This window comes from Lampetra fluviatilis, chromosome 9, assembly GCF_964198595.1.
Source record: "Lampetra fluviatilis chromosome 9, kcLamFluv1.1, whole genome shotgun sequence".
In the NCBI taxonomy this organism is placed as follows: Eukaryota; Metazoa; Chordata; class Hyperoartia; order Petromyzontiformes; family Petromyzontidae; genus Lampetra; species Lampetra fluviatilis.
Genome location: NC_136283.1, coordinates 6,592,495 through 6,617,522, shown reverse-complemented (window position 1 = coordinate 6,617,522; position 25,028 = coordinate 6,592,495). Strand labels below are relative to the sequence as shown.

Here is a 25,028-nt window from a genome sequence, read left to right as displayed (position 1 = left end):
ATAAAACGCCACGGAAGACACAACATCCACGGTAGATAAGGATGCAGCGTGGGAATCACGATAACTCCACTGAAGCGGACAGCCCCGTCTGGCATTTGGCCCAATGTGAATCGTCTATACGTCTACGATAACAAACAAAAAACTGCGCTCTTCCTGTTGCCGAGACGACGGTGTTGTGTGTGTTTGGGTTTGAGTCTAGGGCGTTCACGCCCTTTCATCGTTTAGCTCATCACCTGCCATGCGACCCGCGCAGGTAAGTCACACACCTAAGTCACACACGTGTGCGGCTCGAGCGCCCTGATGAGTCATGCAGGACGAAGGCAACGTGCCCTTCCTTAAAAGCAACGAGGGCCAGAAAGGAAATGGCCAATGTAAGCAATAAAACAATACCACCTCTTATGCCTTCGGCACCGCACATTACTTGGTTAATGCACTCCGCGTCAACACCTTGGTTGCCTTGACAATTCAGCCATTGATAGTAACACAATCACAGTCGTGTAGCTTGATTTATACGGTGATTTATAACAGCAAATAACCCATTTGTGTGTGTGTGTAGGGAATATAGCAATTTCACTGGATGCGAATTGTACGAGTATAATTTGTAAACCTGTGTGAAATGTGTGCAATTTACGATTCGAACGATTAAAGTGGAATGTGGATGGAAATTCCATGTCCAACGGTTGAGAGGAAAAAAGCAACATTCAGGAAAAAAATGTTTCACAAGTGATTAGCTAGTAACCGTAATACAATTGTGCGCGAGATGAATGGTGAGAACCGAGCCAATCTTAACATGGCTCGAATAGAATCCTACAAGTTATCGTCTTATCACCTGGGCATGGCCCTTCCACGAATGAAGGGGGGAAATCTCCAGCTCGCATGCGTTCACTGAAACAACAATGATACCACCGAAGGGCAAGGCGAATGAAAAGTTCAAAACCAGGATTTATCATTCGGAGACCTCCATGCAGAACTTCCTCGTTATCGCTTGTAAACATGTACACTATGTTGTAGGCTTCCAGTGAGAACGCATTCATCAAACAGGGGTAATAACGTCTCAATTGCCAAGGTTACGCAGTGGCAGGGCTATACGTTACAAACAGGCAAGTTTCTTCCCTCCCATCAGCCTTTTATAGTCTTTCAGGCGACATCAATGGATTTGTGGTTTCCAACTTAACCTGGGCCCTGAAAAAATGTGATTTTAGAAGCCCAATTCTTTATGTATTTGAAGAATGTTTGAGTGTTTCAGTTTTGTAGTTGAGTACTCATGATGTACAAAACGCCTCGCTCTCGGCTTCACCCTGTGGTTGGACTAATGTCACAGCATGTGTAACAGAAACTAAAGATGCTGCGGCAACGAGCTGTTATTTCCCTCGGCCGGTATAAGTACGTTGTGGGTTCGACTTCTAACCTTATTCCCTCCACATTTAGAAACATACGTTTAGAGTGTTCGGCTGCTATAAATTTCCACATAAGCCATTTCGTTAAGCTTTCATTCGTGGCCAGGTCGCTTCTGAAAAAGAGCTAAAGAGCTCAGTGGACTTTACCGGGTAATTAAACGTTTATAATTTTAAAGATAAATCAGCAATATTCAGCCTTGTGTGCTGCCAGATTCATTTTAAGTATAAATAATTATCTTACGCTATTCCCCACAATAGAGGCAGTGTACCTCTTAGCCCAGTTATGGATGTTTTCCAAAGATAACGGCTGCAGAGCCGAATCTTCAAACGAGATGGCAGGATAAATGCGCTCTGTGCATTAAAAATAATATAACCCGTAAAAACAAAGTTTTTCACTATAAATCCTTTATATGCGTGGCGGCTAATGTCCTTTCGTCCTCTGGCTTGAGATGGCTGCCACCTATGGGTCAGATGATTGCATTGCACCATTCAGCAATTGGTAATTAAATAATATTTTTGTCCTAAAAAGTGTCAAATTTTGGAAAAAAAAATTCACGAACATTAATTGTCACGCACAACGAGTCTGTGTGGAAAATGTCAGCTCGATTGGATCACGGGAAGTGCGTTAAAAAACGACCGAAAGATTTGCACGGTCCTAAGCAAGCAAGCGAACTTAATATAAAGGATTTAAAAAAAGAATGGAGCTACCAAGTGTAAATAAGTTAAATACACGTTACTCTGTGGTTATGCTTATATGTGACTGCGTAGGTGTTTTTTTGTTTGTGCCGTGTAGCTCTCCAGATGTATTTTCTTAAGCTCTCAATACGTGGAGCGAAACCTCAAGACATCATGCCGAACAACACGTGGTACAACCTACAAGCAGAGAACAATAATTTGTACGCACAAATATATTTTCACGTCGTCTCTATAGATGAAATCAGATTGGTAAAATACAGTACAGGTTCACTTTGCAGATATTTATGGCTGTTAAAAATGCGCAAAATAATCCAATAATAATAATCCTAAGTGTTTTCCAGAAAACCCGGAATGACAAGACTTTAATTCGGCGGGTCCTGCATTGGGATGGTTTTCCAATTTAATTAACGAGTGGCACTAAAAACCCAGATAAACATGTCGGGTACCATATTGTTGAGTAAAAGTATTGAATCCTTTTTTCACGTGATTAGTTAGGTCTGCGAGTGCTCTGACGTAATATTAAACGAAACATGACAAAAAGAATATGGCAAAGTTTTCTAAAGTTCCAACTTTATTGAACATTGCAAATTCAAATTGAAAACAGCAGCGCACAGATAATGGATCTCCAAGGCATATAAAGGATACATATTGTATGCGAGGATAATGTCATAAGTACAAAGGAGTCCTAAAGTACATGTGCGATACCAATTACCAGAATTCCGTAATTAAAACTGTAATCTTAATCTGGAGTATCAAAGGCAAAACGCTTTTTGCTTTGGGTAATGGCCACGTTTGAAATTTTGTTTCCTATCTTTTAAGTACAGTTCTGCATTTGAATTTATATTGGGGAAATTGTGTTAGAAACGTAAAGTGGGAGAAGTGATTTAGCCTTTACACTGCAAAAAGCTATGATATATAAATAATGGCTTAATAACATACCTGTCAACCCATACGGTTTACCCGTATTCTTGTACAGGGAAATTTAGTTTTCAGGTCCATACGGCGTACGGCCGTTTCAATACGGGCAACACAATTTTTTGTTTATTTGTTTGCGTTTCTCCCCTGTGATGGGACTTTGTAGGCTGAACGTTGCGATTTATAAGGGCACGGGGTGACCAATCTGAATTGGTCTGTAATAAGGTAGGCACTGATAAGGGGTTGGCAGGTATGTAATAAGGCCATGTGACTTGCTCAAAGCTTTTAATTAACGTTAGACATGCAGCAAGCCACAGTTAGTGAGAAAACAATAATGCAAAATATATTACTGCTATAGCAAGACATTACAAAAATATTTGGATGATATAACTAATATACTGCCAAAGCAAAAAAAATTATTTTCAAGACAAAAAAGCATTCATAATGGAGTCGCTTTATACAGTAATACTCTAGTTTCACTTATAATAAATATTGCATATACTGTACTGTAGCAAACCAAAATGAAACATTTTTTAAATGAGTTTACATAAAATATCATTTTACAAACACCACTATGAGTTGAGAATGCTTTCTATACAAAGTAGCTTTGTTTTTATCATATATATTTAAACATTTGAAGGATTTTTTTTAAAGGTTTTATTTGTTGAAGTTTACGTTATATACAACAGTGCAGCAGCTGCGTAGACATCTGAGATATTCCAGCCTCTGTTTTCTTGATAAGTCTAGAAAATGATCACTTGATGCCTAAAGCCAGAGTTTTAACCAACATTAAAAGCGGGGGATATTAATAACTTCGTTTCATATTTAGTTTCGTTTTTTACGGTTAATATTTAATCACCCAAATGTTTTCGACCAAAATTATGTGCGGGGACAAACTTACGCCGATTTGTTTTAAGAACTGTGGAGAGCAGTTACGTAACAATTCCATTTGCTCAAATGTAACAGGACCCTGCGGGGTGGGCTGGTAGGAACGAATAACCAAAGAATATAAACATAATGTATTATTACACTTGTTAAGCCAGGAAAGCCCCACTGAGTCAAAAGGTTTTTGTAGGGTCCTGCCAAGTGTTTGCAGTAGGGGGCGATGTTGATACACGGACGGACGGACGGACGATATAATCTATTGGTGGTCTGGTCCACTTCGTTCCTACCAGTATAAATGTAGTTTGGTACACCTGCAGGCATTGATGGGTAGATAACACCGGTGCACCTGTGTTTTGATTACATGCAGGTGCATCTTAGTGCGGTGTCTTTTCCCAATTCCTTTGACGATTTATTGGAAAGCACACTATATCATAACTAAGAGTACTCCCCAGTTGACATGCTACACTTGCTATTCACCCCCAACGCTGCCCTTAGATGCAGTCAAAAGATTAAGGCACTCCGCCAGGGGAATACCAGAAAAATATTGTGGTGATTAAGGCAGGACAATTATACAGTGTGACACTGGTTACCACCATAGAAATTGGGGGCTTTTCAACATCCTCATGGAGAATGTATGGTTTGTCATTTACTTAACCGGCGAAATAATTTACAGAAGCATAGACCGCAAGGAGCCTTTGCTTATTGCCCACATAAAGCCAAAGGGAAACACTGGAAAAAAAAACTCTTTGAGATGCTGTGTGGCATCTTTAAACACGTGGAAAAAATAAGGCGATTACAATAATGCTGTGATGCAAAAGCATATGCGTCATCACTTTGGCCATCGGGGCCTTCACCAGAACATTATGACGAGTCCCTTTTATAGGCCTTTAGATTACAAGTCTGCCGGGTTTGCGTTTGTATCATAGTAATAAATTGACAAATGTCACCTTTTTGCTGTAGTCTGCGATACATATAATTAATATGAGACCATACTATATTGTATTGGTCACATCACACCTTGACAATTGTTATACAGTTTTACCCTGCAGGGATTTTCGAAGTGACGTAAGTAGGCACTGCAGAATAACACAGAAGTAAAACACTGTCCACCTAATGTAATTTGCTTTCAAAATACCTTGCACTACAAGTATTGTGAAAATGTTAGAAAATGTAAGATTGAAAAATTGCGTAATTTTTGCCCTCAATAAGAGACGGCTATTCACGAATGTGTAACGGTTCAGAGCACATTCATGTCCTTAAAAGTTGCATGCTTTAGAGTTGAAATGAGGCAAAGCACAATGCCACTGCGCGGCTAATGCATTAATAATGAGCTGATTTTACATCAAATAGCGGTCAGATGCAGTGCGTACTCCATCAAGTGCCAATTTAGATACATTGACTATCTTCCGTGTTGGTAATTGCCTTGTAAATATTACGAGTAACAGGATTCATTTCCAAAATATTACTTCTCACATTACCATGAGCCACAACAGAGCAGAAGGAGGCATTCTGAGATAGTTCAGTAGTTTGATTTAAAATCAATAACAATGGCAGATCAGTAAAAGTTAAGATCTATTATTCAAAAGCAATACGTTCATATATGAAATATTGTTTTACACGTTGATTGAATAACATGTATTTTCTACTCTCAAATTTCAATCAATGTCGGAACAAAGAAAAACATTAACAATAAAACATTTTAATTGCATTCTGAACTTAAATAACAGAGCACACAAATGAAACTGGCATCGTATTCATACAAGGATCAATAACTCAATGAAAGCAATAATAACATGCAGGTTATTTTGCATATCAGCAAATAAAATATCATGGCTATATTAAAGTCCACTGAAGAATGCAACACTGACTGTTTCATTGGGAGTCTATGTTTTTAAAACAGAAATAGTTTCCTCGATGTTTAAGGAACTTCAGTTTAATATACACATTATGTCACACCATTTCCAATCATCTTTAACCAGTACAAATCCTCCCGAAACTGTGAAAACTTTATCAACTGCCTAACTCGGCAAGCCATCCGTTTCTCCTAACACCGTCCCTTCCAATAACATACAAAACATTTAGCAAGAAAGCAATGGTTTAGATCTTTTTTTTATTCTAATTTGCAATCAAAAATAAATCATTCAATCAATATTATATTTTAAGAAATATGCTTTTCTCATTACAGTCTTGCATAATAAATTCTACAAACATCTGCCTTTGCTGTCCAGAGAGCTCCGTTAAAAGAATGCCCCTTCCCACGACACATTCGCGCGGTAGCTTGTGGCAGCTCCCTCTCACACCCGCTTCACGTAGTTGCCAGGGAACGTCCCAAACAGCCTTGTGCGTCTCGATGTACCTGCGGAAGCAGTGAGAAAACCCAACGGTCACCAAAACAACGAAAACTCATCTCCGCACGCATTACAGTACATACAAAGTGTGTGACCTTGCATGATCTCGTCAACAAGCGAACTCCGGTCATCCTCACAGCGTGCGTCTTCTGCCTAGCCATCGAACAAAGATGGTCACTGCATTGCACGCTTTCAGATGCGTTTCTGCAGCCATCTGGAATGCTCTTCCTTCTGGTATGAGGAAGCCACTGGAGCTATGCACTTTTAAATCTAGAATGATAACTCATTTCTTTAAAACTGCTCATGTTCAAAGCTTGTTGTCCTTCCCTCGCACCTCCGATTAGAATGGTTGGCTGCGTACGGTGCGAAAGAAGTTCAACGTACGTAAGTTCAACGTACGTAGGAGCAGCCTGCATGCTGCAGCACAAACTCCGCCTGCAGTTTTCAGCCAGGTTCGTACGCACCATTATTTTCAACCACATGCCTCTGTTATTGGATTTTAACAGTGCTAATCAGTCCCATATAAAGGTAGGCCTTGCTATAAATGAATTAGTGATTCTGTAATAATACCGAGGATGCTGCAGCCATGTAATGGTTAAAGAGTTGAACTCGCAATCTTGGCGTCTAGTTGAAACAATGGGCATGTTTTGTCGTGCCAATGGGTAATTTGTGTGTATATTCAAAATTAAACAAACATGATTGCAGTCTGGCCACTAATTATAACGCTAATGCCATGTTTATGCTGTAAGTTTGTGATGGTAGTGTAGAAATTTTAGACATCTTCATTAAGTTTAAATGTAGCCATGAGCTCTTACCTACAAACCAGCCATCATCGCATTTCTCCATCACCTCCACCACGTCTCCCACCAGTAGCTCCAGCTCATCCTCGTTTTGGGGCTTGTAGTTATAAATTGCCTGGAACCTGCTAGCCGCACAGTACGGACAAAATCCCTCTTTCTGCACAAGTGGGGTGAAGGCAATGCAAACGGTCCACATTTTGCCAAAGTCTAACATGACCTGCATATAACTCAATTTCGAGCAATCACCACCCACTCCGGGCAGGCTAATGTCAATTTGCAAGCCAGGCGCCGAGTCGCGCTTATCGCGTGTAAAGCACATTGAGACATCCCCACGGCATCACGAACGTGCTAAAAAAAACTAATCATTATTACGATGAAGACCACTCTCTGATTTTTTAAAAATAACTTAATCTTTGAAATTAAAATATTAACATTTAATTGGGCTTGTAGTTCACGTGTCCTAATTATTTATTATAATACATCGATGAATTACAACCATTGCGTCACAATAGATAGCCTCTATCCATTTACATATAGCTGGCTACAACACATTGGCGGTGTAAAGTGTTGGTACCCTCGCTTCTTCAAATTCACATGCTCTGTTTGAAAGAGTTAACTAAACTCCTCTCAATACAAAAGCGAAGACATCCGCATTCGGTGGCGTGACCTTTTTCCATATACGGCGCATTAATTGCTTACTGCCTGTTCATTTACACAGCGACACAGACCCACGTCTGTTTATTACTTTAGTGCCCGCGATCCTCGACGACATCACAATAAATTGTCTGCAGTGTTAATTAGAAAGTTTGATTCATCATTATGATGATGAACATTATGAACACGTTTCATTTTAAAGGGAATCTAGATTATGGACATGGCGAGGCCCAAATGGTGCATTTAGGAACGAGACTGACTTTACTCGAAGGGATAATCCCCAGATCGGCGCAGACGCTTCATTCAACAAATTCAACGCGGGACGTTATCACAGACTGGCGAGATATCACTTGGACTTTAACATAGACAAAGAGAGAGCAAAACCAAGTGCAGGTTAAACCAAAATCATTTCATTGTTGTCTCTTTCTCTGCAGTACTTATCAATCATTGGCGCGTACTAACAACAACACAAGAGTAACACAAACTGCCATTGGGGTGTGAATGAAATGCCATGTTACTTACGGCTCTCCTGTAAGGTGGAAGTCGTCAGGGATGCGGACTGGCTGCTGGGGCTGGGGCTGCTGAGAGATTATAACAGATGGTGTTTTATCATAGCCTGAACCAGGCCGCGACATTGCCCTCTGGTCAAAGTCACGCTCTGCGAGTCTGGACCTATAGCTGCTCTCTGCCAGCCGATATTCATAGCCGTCCCTGCTGCCCCTCTGCTCGTAGGCTGCCTGCTCTGTCGACCGAAGGCCATAGCCGACCTCCAGAGGCCTGTATGCATAGCCCCGCTGCACTGAAGCATAGGCATATCCTGGATCGTATAACCTGGAGTCGTAGCCTGGGTGTGATGAGCTGGGCCTCAGCCCGGGCTGACGTGCCAGGCTAGTCCTCGAGCCAGGCTGGGAAAGGCTGGTCCGACAGGCCATGCTGGGACTGTGCATCGCGCTGGGTATCAGGTTCGGGCTGTATCTGGGCTCTACGAGCCGGAGGCCATAGTCTCTGTGGGAGGGGCTGGGCCTACGTTCGGTCTCCGAGCGGCCGTACGAGCAGCCGGCGGCCGGGCCCAGCCATTCAGACTGTGGGAACGGGGAGAGGCTGCTGCAGTACTGCACCGACTTCTCGGCTATCTGCAGGATCTCGTTACAGACGGCCTCCTGATGTCAGCCACGCGGCATGGCGCGACAGCACGGCAAGGAACAAGGTTAGGGTTAGGCATATCGGATCGCGATTTCACAGTGGGTTATAAGCATGTAATTTTGTTTTGCCATGGTGACAAGAGAGGCAAGAGAAAGGATTTGATGCCCAGGAGTTGTAGACAAATCCAGAAGAAGCGTGAGCAGGGAAGAGAGAGAAAGGCGAGCGCATTATAAGCAAAAAGGTAATATGCTGACATATGCAATTACCAGTAATGGATGTCATAGATGCTTCAAACAGTGCATATGCTCAAATGCAATCATGCAAGTTCCTTTGACTTTCATTTCGTTGTTGTTGTTGTATAAGTTGCAGTGTGCCACAAAATCTAAAGTTGCCGAATCTGAAGTCCGATTTATGGATAAAAAAAATTACGAAGTCTTTTCTGCTCAATGATTACATTATTTCCATTTTCTTGAAGATAACTTATTGTAAAAATGTACTTCACTCCAGTATCTTTTTATGTTATATATATGAGAGTATATCTTCGTGAGCATATACTACACGTGAATATATTAAAACACTTTAAGAAGTGTGCAAGAAACCAAGGCATTAATGAATAAACAGGGCTTTCACATTTTCATTTCAATGGGAGAGTAAAAGTAAAACTTGGAATTCAATTATGTAAACACTGATGACCTCCTGTTTTTGGGCTACAGATGAATGAATGAATGCATAAATATTCCCGTTTTCTTGTAAAATAACTTGGTTTAATTAAGTAGGCGGAATACTTTTCTTCACACAGCTTCCAAACAGGAAATGAATCAGCTATAATGGTAACAAAAATGAACACTGTTTGTGCTTTGCCGAAACATTTCTCTCCTCAACCAAACACACTAACCAAGGCGCAATTCAAAGACTAGCGGTGTGTGTCGGACTGGAATGTATTTAATTATTCGATTTAAAGGCATATTCTGGACCTTAAATTCTAAATGTCACCATTCTTTATGGAAGCTGCATCATAAATAGAGCCTACTTTTAAGTATACATTCCTTTTAATTTATTATCATGTATAGGCTGTGATAATTACATGGATGCATCATTTTGTGAAATAGCAGTCTTTTGAGAACCAGAGGGTTAAGTGTATTACGTAAGATTTAAAGTAAGATTAGCGGTGCACGGTATTGACATTTTAATTACGTATGCACAGGCACGGGCATCTCTGTTGCACAATATTTCTCACTGTGAACAGCAGTGTGATCTTGACAAATCAGAGATGACAAACTTAAAAAGCAGTCTGAGTTGATGTTGCACAAGGCTTCTTTAAATAATAATACAAGTTCATTCACCTCTATATGTAATGTGCATACTGCCCCCTACTATTAATTACTGGAGTGCTTGACTGCATTATTTCCTGAAACCAATTAATCTATTTCAATTGTCATTCATCAACACAATTGTCATTCTTCACAAAGCCATCCCTGTAGCATAGTGTCATGGTCATATTATCTACTATTATACTGAAATAAGGACACAAATCTATGCTTGTTGGTGAATTAGCTATACGGAAGTCATTCAACTTAAGCTTCGTAAAAATTAAGATGATCATATAACCTTCACTTTAGATTAAAACCATACATTTGCAATTCCTAAATAATGTAGTACTTTTGAAATGAAAATACTATCGTACTTATGGTCATTTCAAGATGTTCTTAATATATTTTTTTAGAAATCGTATATTTTAAAGTGTTTTGCTGAAATGGCATGAAGGTCATTTGCAAAGCATGTCAATCCAACTGGAGCGCATGGGTTATGAGCTATAAGCTTACCACATAGCTGGCCTCACTCATGGTTAGTGGCAATCCAGCAGGCAGCAGCTGATGGCACGAGAGCAGGCAAGTGTGGCCATGGGGGGCAAAGGCAGACAAACAGATGGAGCCGCAAGAATGAGAAGGGCAGGATGATGCAGCAGCCAAGAACGGTTTAGAGGCAGTGGGCAGCTCGCGTGGAGGTATTGCAGCACAGTCCGTTTGAACGCCACTTGCTGGCACGTGACTCAGTGCGCATTTCTCCCTACAGACGTAGACCCCGCTGTGCGGAAAATAGCTTACAAAATATAACAATTCACAGCCCCTTTTCAGTCGACTGCTGGAAGCAAGTTTTTCATGTCATTGCTCATGGGGGGTGTTGGGTCGGGGGGGGCGGGTGTTTGACCACACTTGCCAATGATGCCAAATGTTGATTTGGTTGGTGAAAGGATCAACAGGGCACCAGTTCAGATATTACTCGGCGGTGAAATTATCTGCCGTCCGATTTATTTAGTAGCCACTGAATCACACCTCCACCTCAGGATAGCTTATATTAACAAATACAGGATGGAAGATGCCAATATTGAACACGTCCTTAAAGTAATCAAATATTTCAGATATAATAAAAAAACCTGGGCATTATTTGTGAGAAGGTTCCATTATTGTTACAAGGGGTAAGTGTATATTCACATTATGAGGTAGTTACCTCACTCCATAACCAACAGCCATGCCACTCAGTTGAGCAATGACAGCTGCATTGAAATAATTATTTCAAATAAGCACAGGTCACTGTTCATGATTTGTGGGGCCATTACAATCACACATCTGCCAAGAAACACCAACTGACATGACCCACATGCAAGCTCTAGCGCTGGAGCATATGTTAAACAAACAGCTTTGCAGGAACAAATGAGCAAAAGCATGACGAGCAAAGAAACGTTAAAGGTCTTGACATGCTTAATCACATTAATCACATTACGCATGTAATGCATCAAATAATTTCACCACACCGTTGTACACAGACATACACTTCAAAACCAGTTTTCATGTATCTGTTAACTTTGTTGACAAGTATAGATGAAAGAATAATCATTTACACGCACACATGTAGGAGACATTTTGACAATTTACAAACACGAATATATTCATGTGGCTGTCATGTGATCAACATTACTGCCGTATTCAGCTGCGGTAGGTGCATGCTTCCCTCTGCTGTGTTGACTAGAGGTCGCTCCCAAGAATCTCAGAGGTAGCGCTAGAAAACACACATTCTTGCGCGGATCGCTCTCTAACACAAAGGGTTGCGCTGCTGTGCCAGAGATTCGAATAGGCACTTTATCTTGTGACAAAGTATCTATCCCGGCAACTCCGATTAGCACGCTTGGCTACGCATGGTGGTGAAAGAAGTTTAACATACATACGTACGTGACACCGACAGCATATCGATTTAAAGCTTTCGTGACTGCAGGGATTCATCTTCTTGGTTCTTTTGGTAAAGTCACGTAGAAGGGAAATAATAAAATAATAAAAATAAAACATAATAAAATAATTCTCACGACGGCTGCTTGCGTTGTGGCCGAAACGTCGTGAGAATTATTTTATTATGTTAAATTTTTATTATTTTATTATTTCCCTTCTACGTGACTTTACCGAAAGAACCAAGAAGACACCGGGATGACAACGCAAAGAGCGTGGGATAGAGAGAGAGGGATGATGAGGGTATGGGACTATAAGGGTCAGTACCTTGATGGAGTGGGTGCCTGCTCCTCGCAATGGGGACGAGTTACTGGGAGGCTGGGAAGGCACAGGGCTGCGGGAACGGCGACCCCACATCATCTCGTCATTCCACACACCAGGCTGTGGGGCCACAACACACGGACCCCGCCTTGCCGTCACACTCCAGCCACCCGGCGCACACACACACACCTACAGCTCAATGTATCAAGCTGCTCGCAAGGAAGCAGTCGTACGTTGTGGATGAATAGGAATATCCACGGGTGAATATGTGATTGGAAAACTTAAACAATCAATGGACGGAGAAAAAGTACAGAGATGCATATTTGTGAATAAAAACAACTATCATTCAAGTACCACGAGTACGTGTAAGCCTCCTTACATGTGTGCAATGAATGCATTGATTAGTAGGCAACTAATGAACCAAAAGGGCACTCGGTGAGTGAATGAATGTCAAAATTGTTGTAAAATGATTAATTCTATAATGGTCGCAAGTATTAAAGCAGCACATTGTCTTACGGTAGTCTGATGAGAATGGGGCGGTGGCAATCACCCATGAAATGTACTGATTGCAATGTTGTGCAGTGTGAGGATGATACATGCCAGGCAGCGTGGCTCTTACAATAAATGACCACCCTTCTTAATGCTGATAAGTACAACAGAGACCACGTGTCTCGTTAAATCTATAACACTATCCTTTAATCATAACACTCACGGTTAGGAAGTAATAATAACAATTGCAGCTTACACTGAGCCTTGGCTAATATCTCAATGCGCTTTAATGAAATTGAAGCCAACAAAGTGAGATTTGTCGTTTTACTGAAGAATAAATGGAAACTGAGCATAATACAGTGTTATTGTAAAACCAATTCAATGTACAGTCCATCTATTGATCATCGTCACAGGATTGCCGTCTTTTGCCTAGAGCTGGTCAGTCACAGCTGTTTCAACGTCACCATGGCCACCTTTGTTTTGCTCACAATGTGCTATCAGGATGTGACATCAAACTGGGCACCCTTGAACGAAAATGTGCTATCTTGGACTCTATTATAGAGATAGGTTTTCAGAAAGATTGTTAAATGTTTACGTGAATAAATATTATATATATATATTTTAACCTTTGTATTACATTCCTCCTAAAGTACAAGACTCAATGCATTCTGTCAACCAAGAGTTTACTTGAAAAGTTTTGTTTTAACAAGTGAAAGTATATTTCATTTGAAATATATATATTTCATTTGAAATATACTTTGCATTACAGCTCATGCAAATTATTTCAAAACATAAAGAATAAGCTGGAACTTAATGATACATACAAATCATGTTTTCGTTAAAAGTGAATCATGAACCGTGGATGGTGTGGTTCTTGCACAGCCCGGAAATTTCCAAAAAATACTTCTGAGAATTCCTGGCTCATTTTGTCAGGCTCTGTTTAATTTTACGCTCTGATTTAAGGCCACGCTTTCACCTAAACATTTTCGATCAAACCAGCCCTGGATACGGGTGGTCCCAGCCGTACTTGTGGTCGCCCGATTTGTAGGAATAAACATGAAGGTACCTTTCCCTGGGGGGCCCAGGGCTTGCAGCGGTGAAAGGGTTTGGAGGAATTGCGTGTGGGAACGGGAGGAGAGTGGGAGGAGTGAGGCAGAGGGGAGGGTGCTTCCTTGGTGTCAGACACCGCAGACCTCCTTACACAGCCAATGAGTGATGGTGCCAGGGAAGGAGTGACAAGCTGTAAGGATTTCATTGTGGCTATCACCTGTGGAGATATAATGAAGACTAATAGCCATCACGGTTCCATTCAACTATTGTGCAGCATATTTTTTGCCAAGCTCTTATTAATTAACGCACTGTGATGTTGTTTGTTGCCAATGTAATGAAAAGGATTTATAACATATTATTGTAAGCGCAACAGCTTCTTTACAGTGTTTATTTAGCCAATCGCATTGTCCCAATATCTGATAACACAGCAAGCAAAGCTCCGATGTATGAAGTATGAATGGAAATGGGTTGCAGATAAACAGGTGATTTGTTCACAACGTGTGGTGGAGCCATGCGCAAGGCGAAGCTTTCAGCAATTCAGATGGGAACACGGTCAGCTGTGGAAGCAGCAAACACCACGCCGTGCGTGTACCTTTTGCCACGGTCTCGACGGTGCCTTTTGGCTATCCTCCCGTGGCCGGGTGCCACTATCTGCCACAGGCTCCCCTGACGTTTCCTCGATAGCACCTTGCTCAATCGAAGGTACTTTGATGACTCGAGTTCTCTGGGGCCTAACACGCTGCCTCACGACTTCCTTGGTTGGGCCAGGCTGTGCCGAGCTAGCTGCCTTTCTCACCACCAGTGTGTCAAGGCCATTGTCATCATCAATGTAATGCTCCACTTCCTGAAACAATCTGTCTAGGCTCTGCCCATTGCAATGCTCTTTGCCAGCTGCGGCCATTGGGTATCCTGTTGGGCACAGATGCCTGCCTGCACCTGCACTGTCCGAGTCTTCTGGTGGTGACACAACGAGGAGAGGAGGGGAAAACAAAGCGGGTGACGATGAAGTGACAGGGGACTGCATGGTGGGGCTGGTTCGATGCATTCCATAAGCTTGAGCGTGACTGCAAACCTTTGGTCTGCCACGAGTCGTAACATTGCCATGGCGAGAATTTATTGGCAGGGTTGCGAGAGACCTAGACAGCTGTTTGTGCGCGCATCCCTGCGAGGACGGGGAGGAGGAACAGGAGACCTTCAGGGGATGATCGGCCTTGACAGATCGCAGAGTATATCCATCAAACGCAGGAACTTGTTTGGGATCAAAGTGCGAGATATTTGGGAGAGTTTTGTACGAAACCATCTGGTAATCGACAGGTGACAGGCTACGCTTGTCTGGCGATGGAACATATCCGTGTCTCACAATGGCCACCGAGGAAGGAGATGGAGGATTGACCTTTCTCCCAGGAGCGGAGGCGAGCAGGTCAGGAGTCAATGGAGGGGGGGGAGGAGTGGGGGTGCCCGAGGGCGACACCCTAACAGTCAGGTCGAGCCACTCGGACGTGACGGCCTGCAAGAGGGCCCTGGAGCCGTCTGTGCCCTTAGCGGCATGAGAGGGGAGGGTGGAGGAGCGAGGAGGGAACTTTCTGCTCAGACGACCAGGCTTGAAAAGGAGCACAGGGCAAGAGAGAGGGATGGTGGGTAAGAAAAGAACATGGAGATGACAAACAATGAAAGATAAAAAAAACAACTGCAGCACATTGGAAAGGATGCATTATAAAATAATATATTTTGTTGATCAAGATATTCAACGTAAAAGAAAAGCACAGTATGCATGTGTTGAAGAAAGTAAAAAGAATAGCTTGAAAAATGCCAGAAAAATACATTGGGATATGAAAACATGTTAAGAGATGATGGACAGTTTCCAAACGCTATTTTAAATCAAAGCAACATCCATCTGACTTTGAATTAGGTTTGCAAACCACTTGAAAAAAATGCTTATATACTATATAAATGTATTAAAATGCAACTTGCATATCCAATTAAAAGTTTAAGCAGATTGGTGACCCACTATCGTCTAAACTTTATCTACTAAGCGTGAGCAGCTGGTCCACCAGTTTCAATGCAAAAGATGAGCCAGCTAGAGGGTGGGGGTTTGGAGTGGGGGGGTTAGGGGGGGCGTTGATGCGAGCCCCCGTACCTCTGCGTTCCCTCCTTGCCCTTGGTGGTGGCTGTAACCGAGAGGCGACGGCGCGTCGGGGTAGTCGGCGGCGTTCTTCACCAGGGGCTTCCTCAGCACCTCGACGTACGACGCGGGGAAGATGCCGTGCCGCGCCGTGCCGGGGATGCGGCCCTCGTACCAGTTCTCGTCCACTCGCCGCAGAACGGCGATCCGCTCACCCTGCCGGAGGACGCAGGGTGCACCGGGGGGTGTCAACACTCGCAGAGCGCTCGTTCAACATCCGGCAGGGTATGCTCAAATACCTAAAACAAACTTTTTTTTATTTTACCAGGTAAGGCCCACTGAGCTGTATAGCTCTTTTTCAAAAGCAAACATAGCCACAATTGATAGCGCAGCCAAGTGGCTTATCGTCACGTGGAAATTTATAGCAGCTAAAATAATCTTAAACGCATGGTTATTTTAAATGTGGAGGGGATAAACCGGAGGACCTGGACAAAAATCCACACAACCACAGGAAGAGAGAGACATGCAAACTCCAAATATACAGTCGGGACTGAGCCCATGACCACCTGTGTACCAGGCGAGGTAGTTAACATCTTCGCCACCGTGGCACCCAATAATGTACCAACATCACAATCAACAACATCATTGATTTGTATGTAAGTAGAACTTCTATCGCACTGTACATAGCCAACCGTGCTCATTGGAGGTGCGGGGAAAGGAAAATACACTAAGCACAAAAATCATCTCTAAAATAAATACGTTTTCTATCTTGTCCTATGTAACTTCAACTTCACCTGCAATTGTGGTAAAGGTGCAGTCCTACAATGACTTGCATATGCCACTGCTGGAAGAACAGCTTCTATTCGAGGTACCTCGAGACAGCCCCACTCGAGGGTATTTGGCCTAATCTTCCACAGTGGCCAGATGTTTTGGAAAAGGTGGGAGTGCCCACACTTTACCCCACTACGCGTCACCTGCCGATTGACTGTTGTATACTCATGTACACTCTTTGGTGGACAGAGGAGGATAATTTAGGATAATTGCCATCGTTTCAACTTCAGCATCAGAAGACTGAGTTGAACCGATGACGTCCGAGATGCAAGTTGAGTGTGCTACCCATTTTACAATGGTAGCATCAATGTTTGCGGAACCCGAAAAAAATCCACATTAAAATAATAACTCCTTATGATCAATGACAGACATTTTAAAGTACAGTACAGTAATCATGTGACCTTGAGTATGCAATGGCAGGACTATGTCGCTCAGCTGGCCTGGGAATTCCTCAGGAAGAACGAGAGTCTGTGTCTAGTAGTGTATAGCGTAGTGTATAGTGTAGTGTATAGTAACGTAGAGCGAGAGTCTGTCGCCAGGGAAAGGGAGGTCTGGACCGCCCTACTCGATGTGGTGCCGCCACGACCCTCACCAGGACAAGTGGACTGAGGAACAGACGAATCTAATATTTTTTAGCCACGGACTATACAGTATTGGATGAAGATTTTTCAACACCATTATCAACCTTTACAATACATCTATCTTCTATACATGGGCTGATCTCATTACTACATATCATCAGAGGTGATTTTCCTCTCAAACATGTTATTTATTCCTTTGGCCATCATTTCATCACCAGTCTTTTCCACTGGCCACCGTCCCTCTTATTGATGTGTCCTTAAAAAACTCACTTACGTTCCTTTAGTCAATTTGCCATTTTCAATTGAATTTGTGCCCTGATCAATGTTTGCTTTTCTGTATATCAGTGCAATTCTAAGCATGTACCCCTTTCCACGCTTATGCACTGTTTCATAGTTGTGTAAAATGTCAACTTTCTGCATTTGATGCCCAAAAATCTGGATTGTTTTTTTTTGCGATTTGGGATAATTGTCTCATTGCATATGTGACTCTACTTAATTGTAGTTTCTTTTAGTTTTGTATATTTGGACTGCCTTTGATAATGAAGCCAGGGCTTGACATCTGTTTGGTCTCAGTCTCAGACCTGATAATCCATTGTACTGTCATCCGTTGGCACTGTGGTGAGACAAAAGCTATGCAATAGATAAACATATCAATAGTTTTGAAAATTCAAGGACAATGTCTGAGAAAATACTACTCATATCACTGGGGGGTTCACATTTATGCTGTACATTAAACATGTCATGAGTTCATGGACAATGTATAAAAGAAAATGAACAGAGGGCTGACCTTCTTGAAGGACATCTCGAGGTGGGAGTCGGCTGTGAAGTTAAACTTTCCCACGGCTTCGCCACACTGGATCACCTGCGGGGGGGCTGCAGGGAGTGGGCTCAGCGGAGCTTTCTCCTGAGTCGGCTGCAGCTGAGCGCAAATCAGATGATGGGGAGGAGGGTGCCACAACAAACCACAGTACACCGTTGTTAGAATCACTTTCAACAAGTAATTATTGATGAGTAACGCTATCGGTGCAACCCTACAATTTCTCACCACTTGTGCCACGACTGGCGGATGAGGGTATTTTGCCTATTCCTCCATTTTGGCAAAATGCCTGGTAAAAGGTGGAAGTACCAACACTTTACCCCAGGACACATGACCTGCTGATTGACTTATTTATACTGCTGGGTGAGCAGAGCCAAAGGAGGAGTTATTAAACTTGCTGCCACACCAGACTGGTAATGCAGATGTCCCGATGGGGCTGTTAAAGAATTTAACCGGATTATTAATGCCTCTTATTATACTGTAGTTACCATTTGGAGTGACTGGCCTCTATCATATGAATATGGAACTTTCGTTCCTAGCTCCAGGTCATGAACCGAGATAAACGCCACCCCCCCATGCTCGCATGAGCATCGAACAAATATTTTTGACTCTAAAAATGGCAACGCTTGAGAATGTGACACATTATTGTGGATCAAAAGGCCTGGAGCTCACCAACTCAAATGTGACTCACCTCCACGTAAGTTGCGGGGAAAATTCCAACTCTGCCGTGGTGCTCCCCTTCGTACCAATTCTGGTCGACTTGCCTGTTAATGTACACGACATCCCCCTTGTGGAGGGGAAGCTCCCTGGACCAGGCAAACAGAGCAAGCAGCAGTGATTAAGACCTTTTTTTATGCTAGGCAACGTGGTGCCACACTTGACCATTTTTCCCCCCACATACCAACTTTAAAATAATCCACTTAATAATATTTCTGAAAGAAAAAAAACCTGTTTTGACGCATTTTTTTTTGCTTTGAGAATCAGTCTGCGATAAAAGGATTCAAAAACCGGCAGCTTGCCGCTTAAGCCAGTATTGGTCGGCCACCTTCATGCTTACATCCATATCATCGGCAAGTTTGCAAGATCCTACATTATTTGAATATACATTTTTTGTTTTGCAAGCAACAATACTTTTTTTATTTGAAGCTTTCGTGACTGCAGGAATCCATACTCTTTGGTTCTTTCGGTAAAGTCACAGAGGTATAAAAATAATAGATCACGACGTTTCAATCGCAACACAAGAAATCGTCATCAGGTGGCGATTGCTGAAGCAGTTTTTTTCTAAACTATAATGTTATTGTACATTTCTGCACATTATATAATCTCTGGCATGAAGCAGTTTTTTCTTGCTGTGGTTGTCCCACCTGATGACGATTGCTTGTGTTACGATCGAAACGTCGTGATCTATTATTTTTCTACCTACGTGACTTTACCGAAAGAACCAAACGGTATAAGACTTTTTTTTGTACAGTGATTGCTGCTCGATCCAAAACTATGATTTCAGCTGTTTTGTTGGTGCTGAGTCATGCGAATTGGAGCCATTAGCCCCTCGGCTACCTCCAGAACTGCTTTAATGTACATCTCCCATTGTCATGGTTTATTTAACCTGTTAGTAATCAACCCACAGTGTAAAGAAAATGCATGAATTCAAATTCAGAAGCTTAAAACGGAATCTGACGATTCGTGCACAAATTGCAGACTTACTTTTGTGATTGGGCTCTGAAGTTATATTTTGCTCTTGCAGTCTGTCGAGTGGGCTGAACAGAGCAAAGCATGTTAATCCACAGTTGCACAAAGACATTGACATCTACAATAACAAATTAAAAAATTGTGGAAACCATACATTTTTGCAATTATGATAAAAAAAAACATGTTTGTGAAATAGGTAAACATCCATTGAGTTAAACTGTAATGGTATTGTACATTTATGTACATTATATAATCTCTGGCATGAAGATATGGTATAATTAACAGTCGAATACAGTACCCTACAAGGTGGGCTGATTGTTATGGTCTAAACAGGATCAAGGTATAATTGAACTCACACTGCTTCTAAAACAACAATCTCAGCCAACCTCTCGTACAAGTTTAAGGTGTTTCAGGTCTATTAGCCAGATTTTGCCTTGCCTATGTAAACACGATAACACACCGGCTCTCACAAAGCTTGTGCTGTAATGTTTACCGTTTTCCTAAATACCATACACGGTACATGTTGTGTAATGTTTATATGCATAAACAATGAGTAATGTTTCTAAACGTGTTTGTTGACAGATATGATATAATGTTAAAATGCCTAACAACATCTATGTAAACAGGACAAAGGACTCATAATCCTTGTTATTAAGCACATTTTCTAATGAACATTATTTTGCAATAATAAATGGGGCAATAGATCACAATTGACAGAATTTTCCATAATGTGTGCACACCGCTGGGCTTTATTAAAGCATGTTAAATTAATATTATACTAACCAGTCAACAAACACTGTTAGAAACGCATCACAACTGCAGCACATTTATTACGCAGTAGTTCTCAACAGAAACGACTCTGGAGGGATTAAACAATTTATGATTAATTCCTTACACTCTTGAGACACCGTGTGTTTCTGAGAAATTAAAAAGGTCAGACAGATGGTCAATTAAACACCCGATTGATTTAAACAAAAATTTTGCAATTTAAATGTTGAGAACCACCACTAAAATTACAAAAAAGCACTACACGTTTGACCAGGAAGTGTTAATTATGACACGTGTTGACAGAGAAGCAAGGTAAGTATCATGCAACAATTGGGCAAATGACACCGTGAACAGTCAGATGGATTAGCGAGGTCATTCAAATTTAACGGTTGGTGCTATGAGTTATAAAGCCAGGCAAAACGTGTGAAGAGCATCACTCAAAGAAGCTTGTTTTCACAACATAAAAAAAACAACGTTGCAGGTGAAAAGAGGTTAATCACAGCACAGAGTGGAAGAAGATTATGTTGTGAAGAAGGGGAAAAGGGAAACTAAAATTAAATTAAAATTGCTAACTTGGGCTGGCGATGGCGAGCTGGGACAGACCTCTCCCACCGATGTCCGCTTCCAGGAGTCATCTATGTTGAGGAGATCTCCAAAGCGATCGTTGGTGATAAACTGGTGGTGGGAAAGGAAGACTCCCGAGTGGCGCCGGGAAGCGATATCGGCCTCCTCCTGCTCGCGTCTTATCCTGCGCTGCTCCTCCAGCATGCGCTGTTGTGACAATTGGACACACGTTGGACACCCACTATCTGTATATCTGTAACACGTGTCCACACGTCTAGCAAAAGTCAGACGTCCCAGTCATATGTCGCAGTGACTACTGTTACAGCCATCAGTCAAACGTCAGGTGTGCCCTACACGTGCTATTCTTTTTTTACAGTATTAATGTGGAAATGTAATTAAATGTTTTAGCTATCATTCAGTGATAACATTACTTTACACATGTAATTAAGTTACTAATAACAGTAATCCTGTTGATGTGGAAATGTATTTAGATGTTTTGGCTATCGTTTAAGTTATAACTATATTTAACATATGCCATTCTGTTACGAATAACGATAATCCTGATGTATTTGAGATTTTTTTTCGAAAACATTCCATTTTAAATATAACATGTCATCTTTGGAAGCAAAACATTGCAGGATTATAATTCAAGATATATTAACGGCCTGGAGTCAGCTGCACAAAACAACTAAAGTACATTCCCTTAACTCCTATATAAATGCCAATTAAGGGATATGTTTACCTTTTGTTTTTAAATGTACAACTGCCCCACTGGTTTTCTACTTTATATGCAGGTCACGCTGCAACCCAGCAAACATAACAATGTACACACATTATTATTAGAATCCCTGTGCATTTGGCCTTGTAGTGCAAACTAGAATGTGAGAATTTTCCAGTATTATTTTATGAAAATGAGACTCGAAGCGCTGATATACACTCAAGAATGTAAATAGTAGGTATTTGCCAAATGGAATTTTATATCTACCCGATGTTATTGTAGCTGCTGGCTAAGTTTGTAATGGTTCTCAAGTGGCCCCAGTGTCTTGGCCAGCATGTGGTGAGTATATCTGACGCTAGTCTTTACATCTCTCCATGGCCCCACCTTATCTTGCCTCACTCATCTCCTTCAATGTCCCGTCTCATCTGCTTCATTCTCAATCTTCTGTCTCTCTCTCTCTCCCTCATCTCTGAACCCATTCCAGTTTTTGGTCCTTCTCCCTCCTTGCACTCCTTCCCTGTACATTAAGCAGTCACCCTCCTTACCCTCCTTATATTCCTCTCGAAGAGCCTCATCTCTTCTCTACTGGCCATTCTTTTCCTCTTCCCTCCTCTCACCCCTCCACTCCTTCCCATCCCTCCCATTTCATGATCCCCAAGTACCCGCTATCAAGGTCACTCATTCCACAACCCTTGCCAGCCCCTGTCATTCGATCCGCTTCTGTCACCATTAAAAAAAACGATGTTAAGCACCTTTATTGAAGGTGCTCTTTAAATACAAAATTAGATTATATTACTTTCAAACAGCATTCATATTTCCTCAGCTACCATCCCTGTGGGGATAAATATATTCTTGGAAAAGGCTTTTTTTTTTTACTCAAACTCAAAACACGATGGTTTAGATCCTTGCCATTGCTGACAAAAATGACCAAAAAGTAACTCATTGAAGGGTTCCATAAGCAGGCTTTTGATTGGAGAAATTTGACAAAAGTTATTATTTGTTTTGTACATCTCCTGAACATTCTTACTGGAGGCAAAAATCACCCTTTCATACTGGGCAATAGATTCCCAATCAACAACACAGAACCTCACCAATTACAATGCCCCTAGCCAGGGGCTATACTCAAATGACCTCTTTCAATACAGCACGTGGTCCTTCTGGAATTGGCCTGGTTTTATTTAACCTGTAACATAATCGGCATACGAGGTTGAAACAAGGACTTGAGTTCAAGAAAAAAGAATTTGGCCAGATCAGAAATTAATACCATCTGAAATGGCAAAACTCCAAATGGTTCCAATTCCTTTGTAAGTTCAATAAAAGTGAATGATGTGATGATCTGCTAGTTTGAGAACTTTAATTGTATACTTTACAGTAAATAAAAGCGGTTATTGATGATATTAAGAAAATAGTGCTCCTGAAGATTTGACGTCCTCAGTTCATATCTAAAAAAAAGGTAATTTATCTGGCTTGGGCCCTTGGAAGTAAACGTTAAAAATGGGGCAAATAAAAAGGCGGCATTGGATCCAAAGAGGGCCCATCACCAACAATGTAGCTCCAGCTCATATTTGAATCGCCATATAAATAACGCGTTTCTTACCCCGAAATGTGTACAGGTTTCTATTATTGTTTCACATATGAATCTGATTGAAGAACGCTTAAATTAATTATTCCCATTGCAGTTAATTAATGACTAATATCTGATACAATGCACAGTAAACCTCTTGATCCACCCTCAAACACCGGCTTGATGATCTGGATATTAGGAGCACTATAATTTAGGCTTTTCATGCTACCCAGCAATTGAAACGTGAGATGGGACTGAGCCCCATGAGTAATGCTGCTGGCTGTTGAGATGAAAAAAAAAACGCATTGCCGACATGAAGTTTCACTATTCTTTATCCAGCTGCTTCAGGTTATTACATTCCCATGGGATATTTTCCCCTTTCATATCATGTTTTGCCCCCAAATGTTTGTAATCAGCAGCAGCAGCAGTAGTAGACACGTGAAGGACTGAAAATACTTCTCGCGATTGTGAATCACCAAGAAGGCACTCAAAAATATCGCCAAAGTCTTTAATTACGTGCCCAATGCTCGATTTGCGGACGCTTAAGTGGATGGGATAGATTTGGAAGGGACGTGGGAAGGTGACGACGGCAGAGGAGCCACGCGCTCACCTCCTTGTCCTCCCGCCGTCTTCGAGATACAACTTCTGCACTCTCACGGCTCTCGTAGATGGGAGGCGGGCGGCCCGTTGGGGACGAGCAAGCGGACATCGGCCGGGGAGACAGAGATTCTGTACACACGCACACAAAGCACGCACGCGCACACACACCACACGCAAAGCACGCACGTGCGCACACACACCCCACAAAGCACGCACGCGCATACACGGACACACGAAAGATGGTGCACGCATAACAGGAAAACGTTCAAGACGATGATTTATGGACAAGTGCACACGCACGCAAAGCATATTGCAGATGCAGACGTAGTCAAATCAGCGCGCATCTGTGTCAACCCACACAAAACATTTTCCACTTTCGTGTGTTTTTTTACACATATCTCCTGGTGCTCAAGTATATGTACATTACACTTAAAATAAAGACATTAATTTCTACATGTATAAGCATGGCCAAGTATGCTGAAATGTATATATTAAGATACTAACGCCCAAGTTTAAAAGTACTCAAGCACGTAAATTGGTAATCTCTCACTTAAATAGGCTCACTCGGTTCATCCATTAAAATAATTAACTTGAGGCTTAAAAAGATGCCCATCAATATATTGGTGCCTTCCATTTACAGATGTCTTTCTCTAAATGTTTAATTCCTCATTCCACTAAAAACATATCAATCGCTATTACAACAGGTTATGTTTAACTGTTCCCCACCCCCTTTTTTGTTTAAATAAAAAAATGTAATAAAAAATGAGCAATTCACTTCTTAATGAACATCAAGTTAACGTGAATGCCGACACAAAGCTTAATTAATGGAGAAAGTCATGCATCGCTATGAATTATTGG

General features: G+C 41.7%; 1 protein-coding gene across 20 annotated transcripts in view; it reads right to left on the bottom strand.

The window, feature by feature from the left end:
- Positions 1-3,663: 3,663 nt before the first annotated feature.
- The window catches only part of LOC144934165 (sorbin and SH3 domain-containing protein 1-like), a 134,022-nt gene continuing 112,657 nt past the window's right edge, over positions 3,664-25,028 (bottom strand). For 13 of the 20 annotated variants that reach the window (XM_078859694.1, XM_078859699.1, XM_078859684.1 and 10 more), the window contains 12 exons: positions 24,181-24,299; positions 21,298-21,495; positions 19,972-20,024; positions 18,959-19,073; positions 18,238-18,369; positions 16,054-16,254; positions 15,310-15,516; positions 12,384-12,497; positions 10,662-10,709; positions 8,218-8,855; positions 7,057-7,166; positions 3,664-6,249 (listed from right to left, as the gene is read on the bottom strand). In XM_078859694.1, the coding sequence (XP_078715820.1) occupies positions 6,188-6,249; positions 7,057-7,166; positions 8,218-8,855; positions 10,662-10,709; positions 12,384-12,497; positions 15,310-15,516; positions 16,054-16,254; positions 18,238-18,369; positions 18,959-19,073; positions 19,972-20,024; positions 21,298-21,495; positions 24,181-24,299 (1,997 nt within the window). In that variant the 3' untranslated portion in view covers positions 3,664-6,187. The remainder of the gene's footprint in view (positions 6,250-7,056; positions 7,167-8,217; positions 8,856-10,661; positions 10,710-12,383; positions 12,498-15,309; positions 15,517-16,053; positions 16,255-18,237; positions 18,370-18,958; positions 19,074-19,971; positions 20,025-21,297; positions 21,496-24,180; positions 24,300-25,028) is intronic. The other 7 variants (XM_078859686.1, XM_078859685.1, XM_078859689.1 and 4 more) reach the window with 7 other exon arrangements.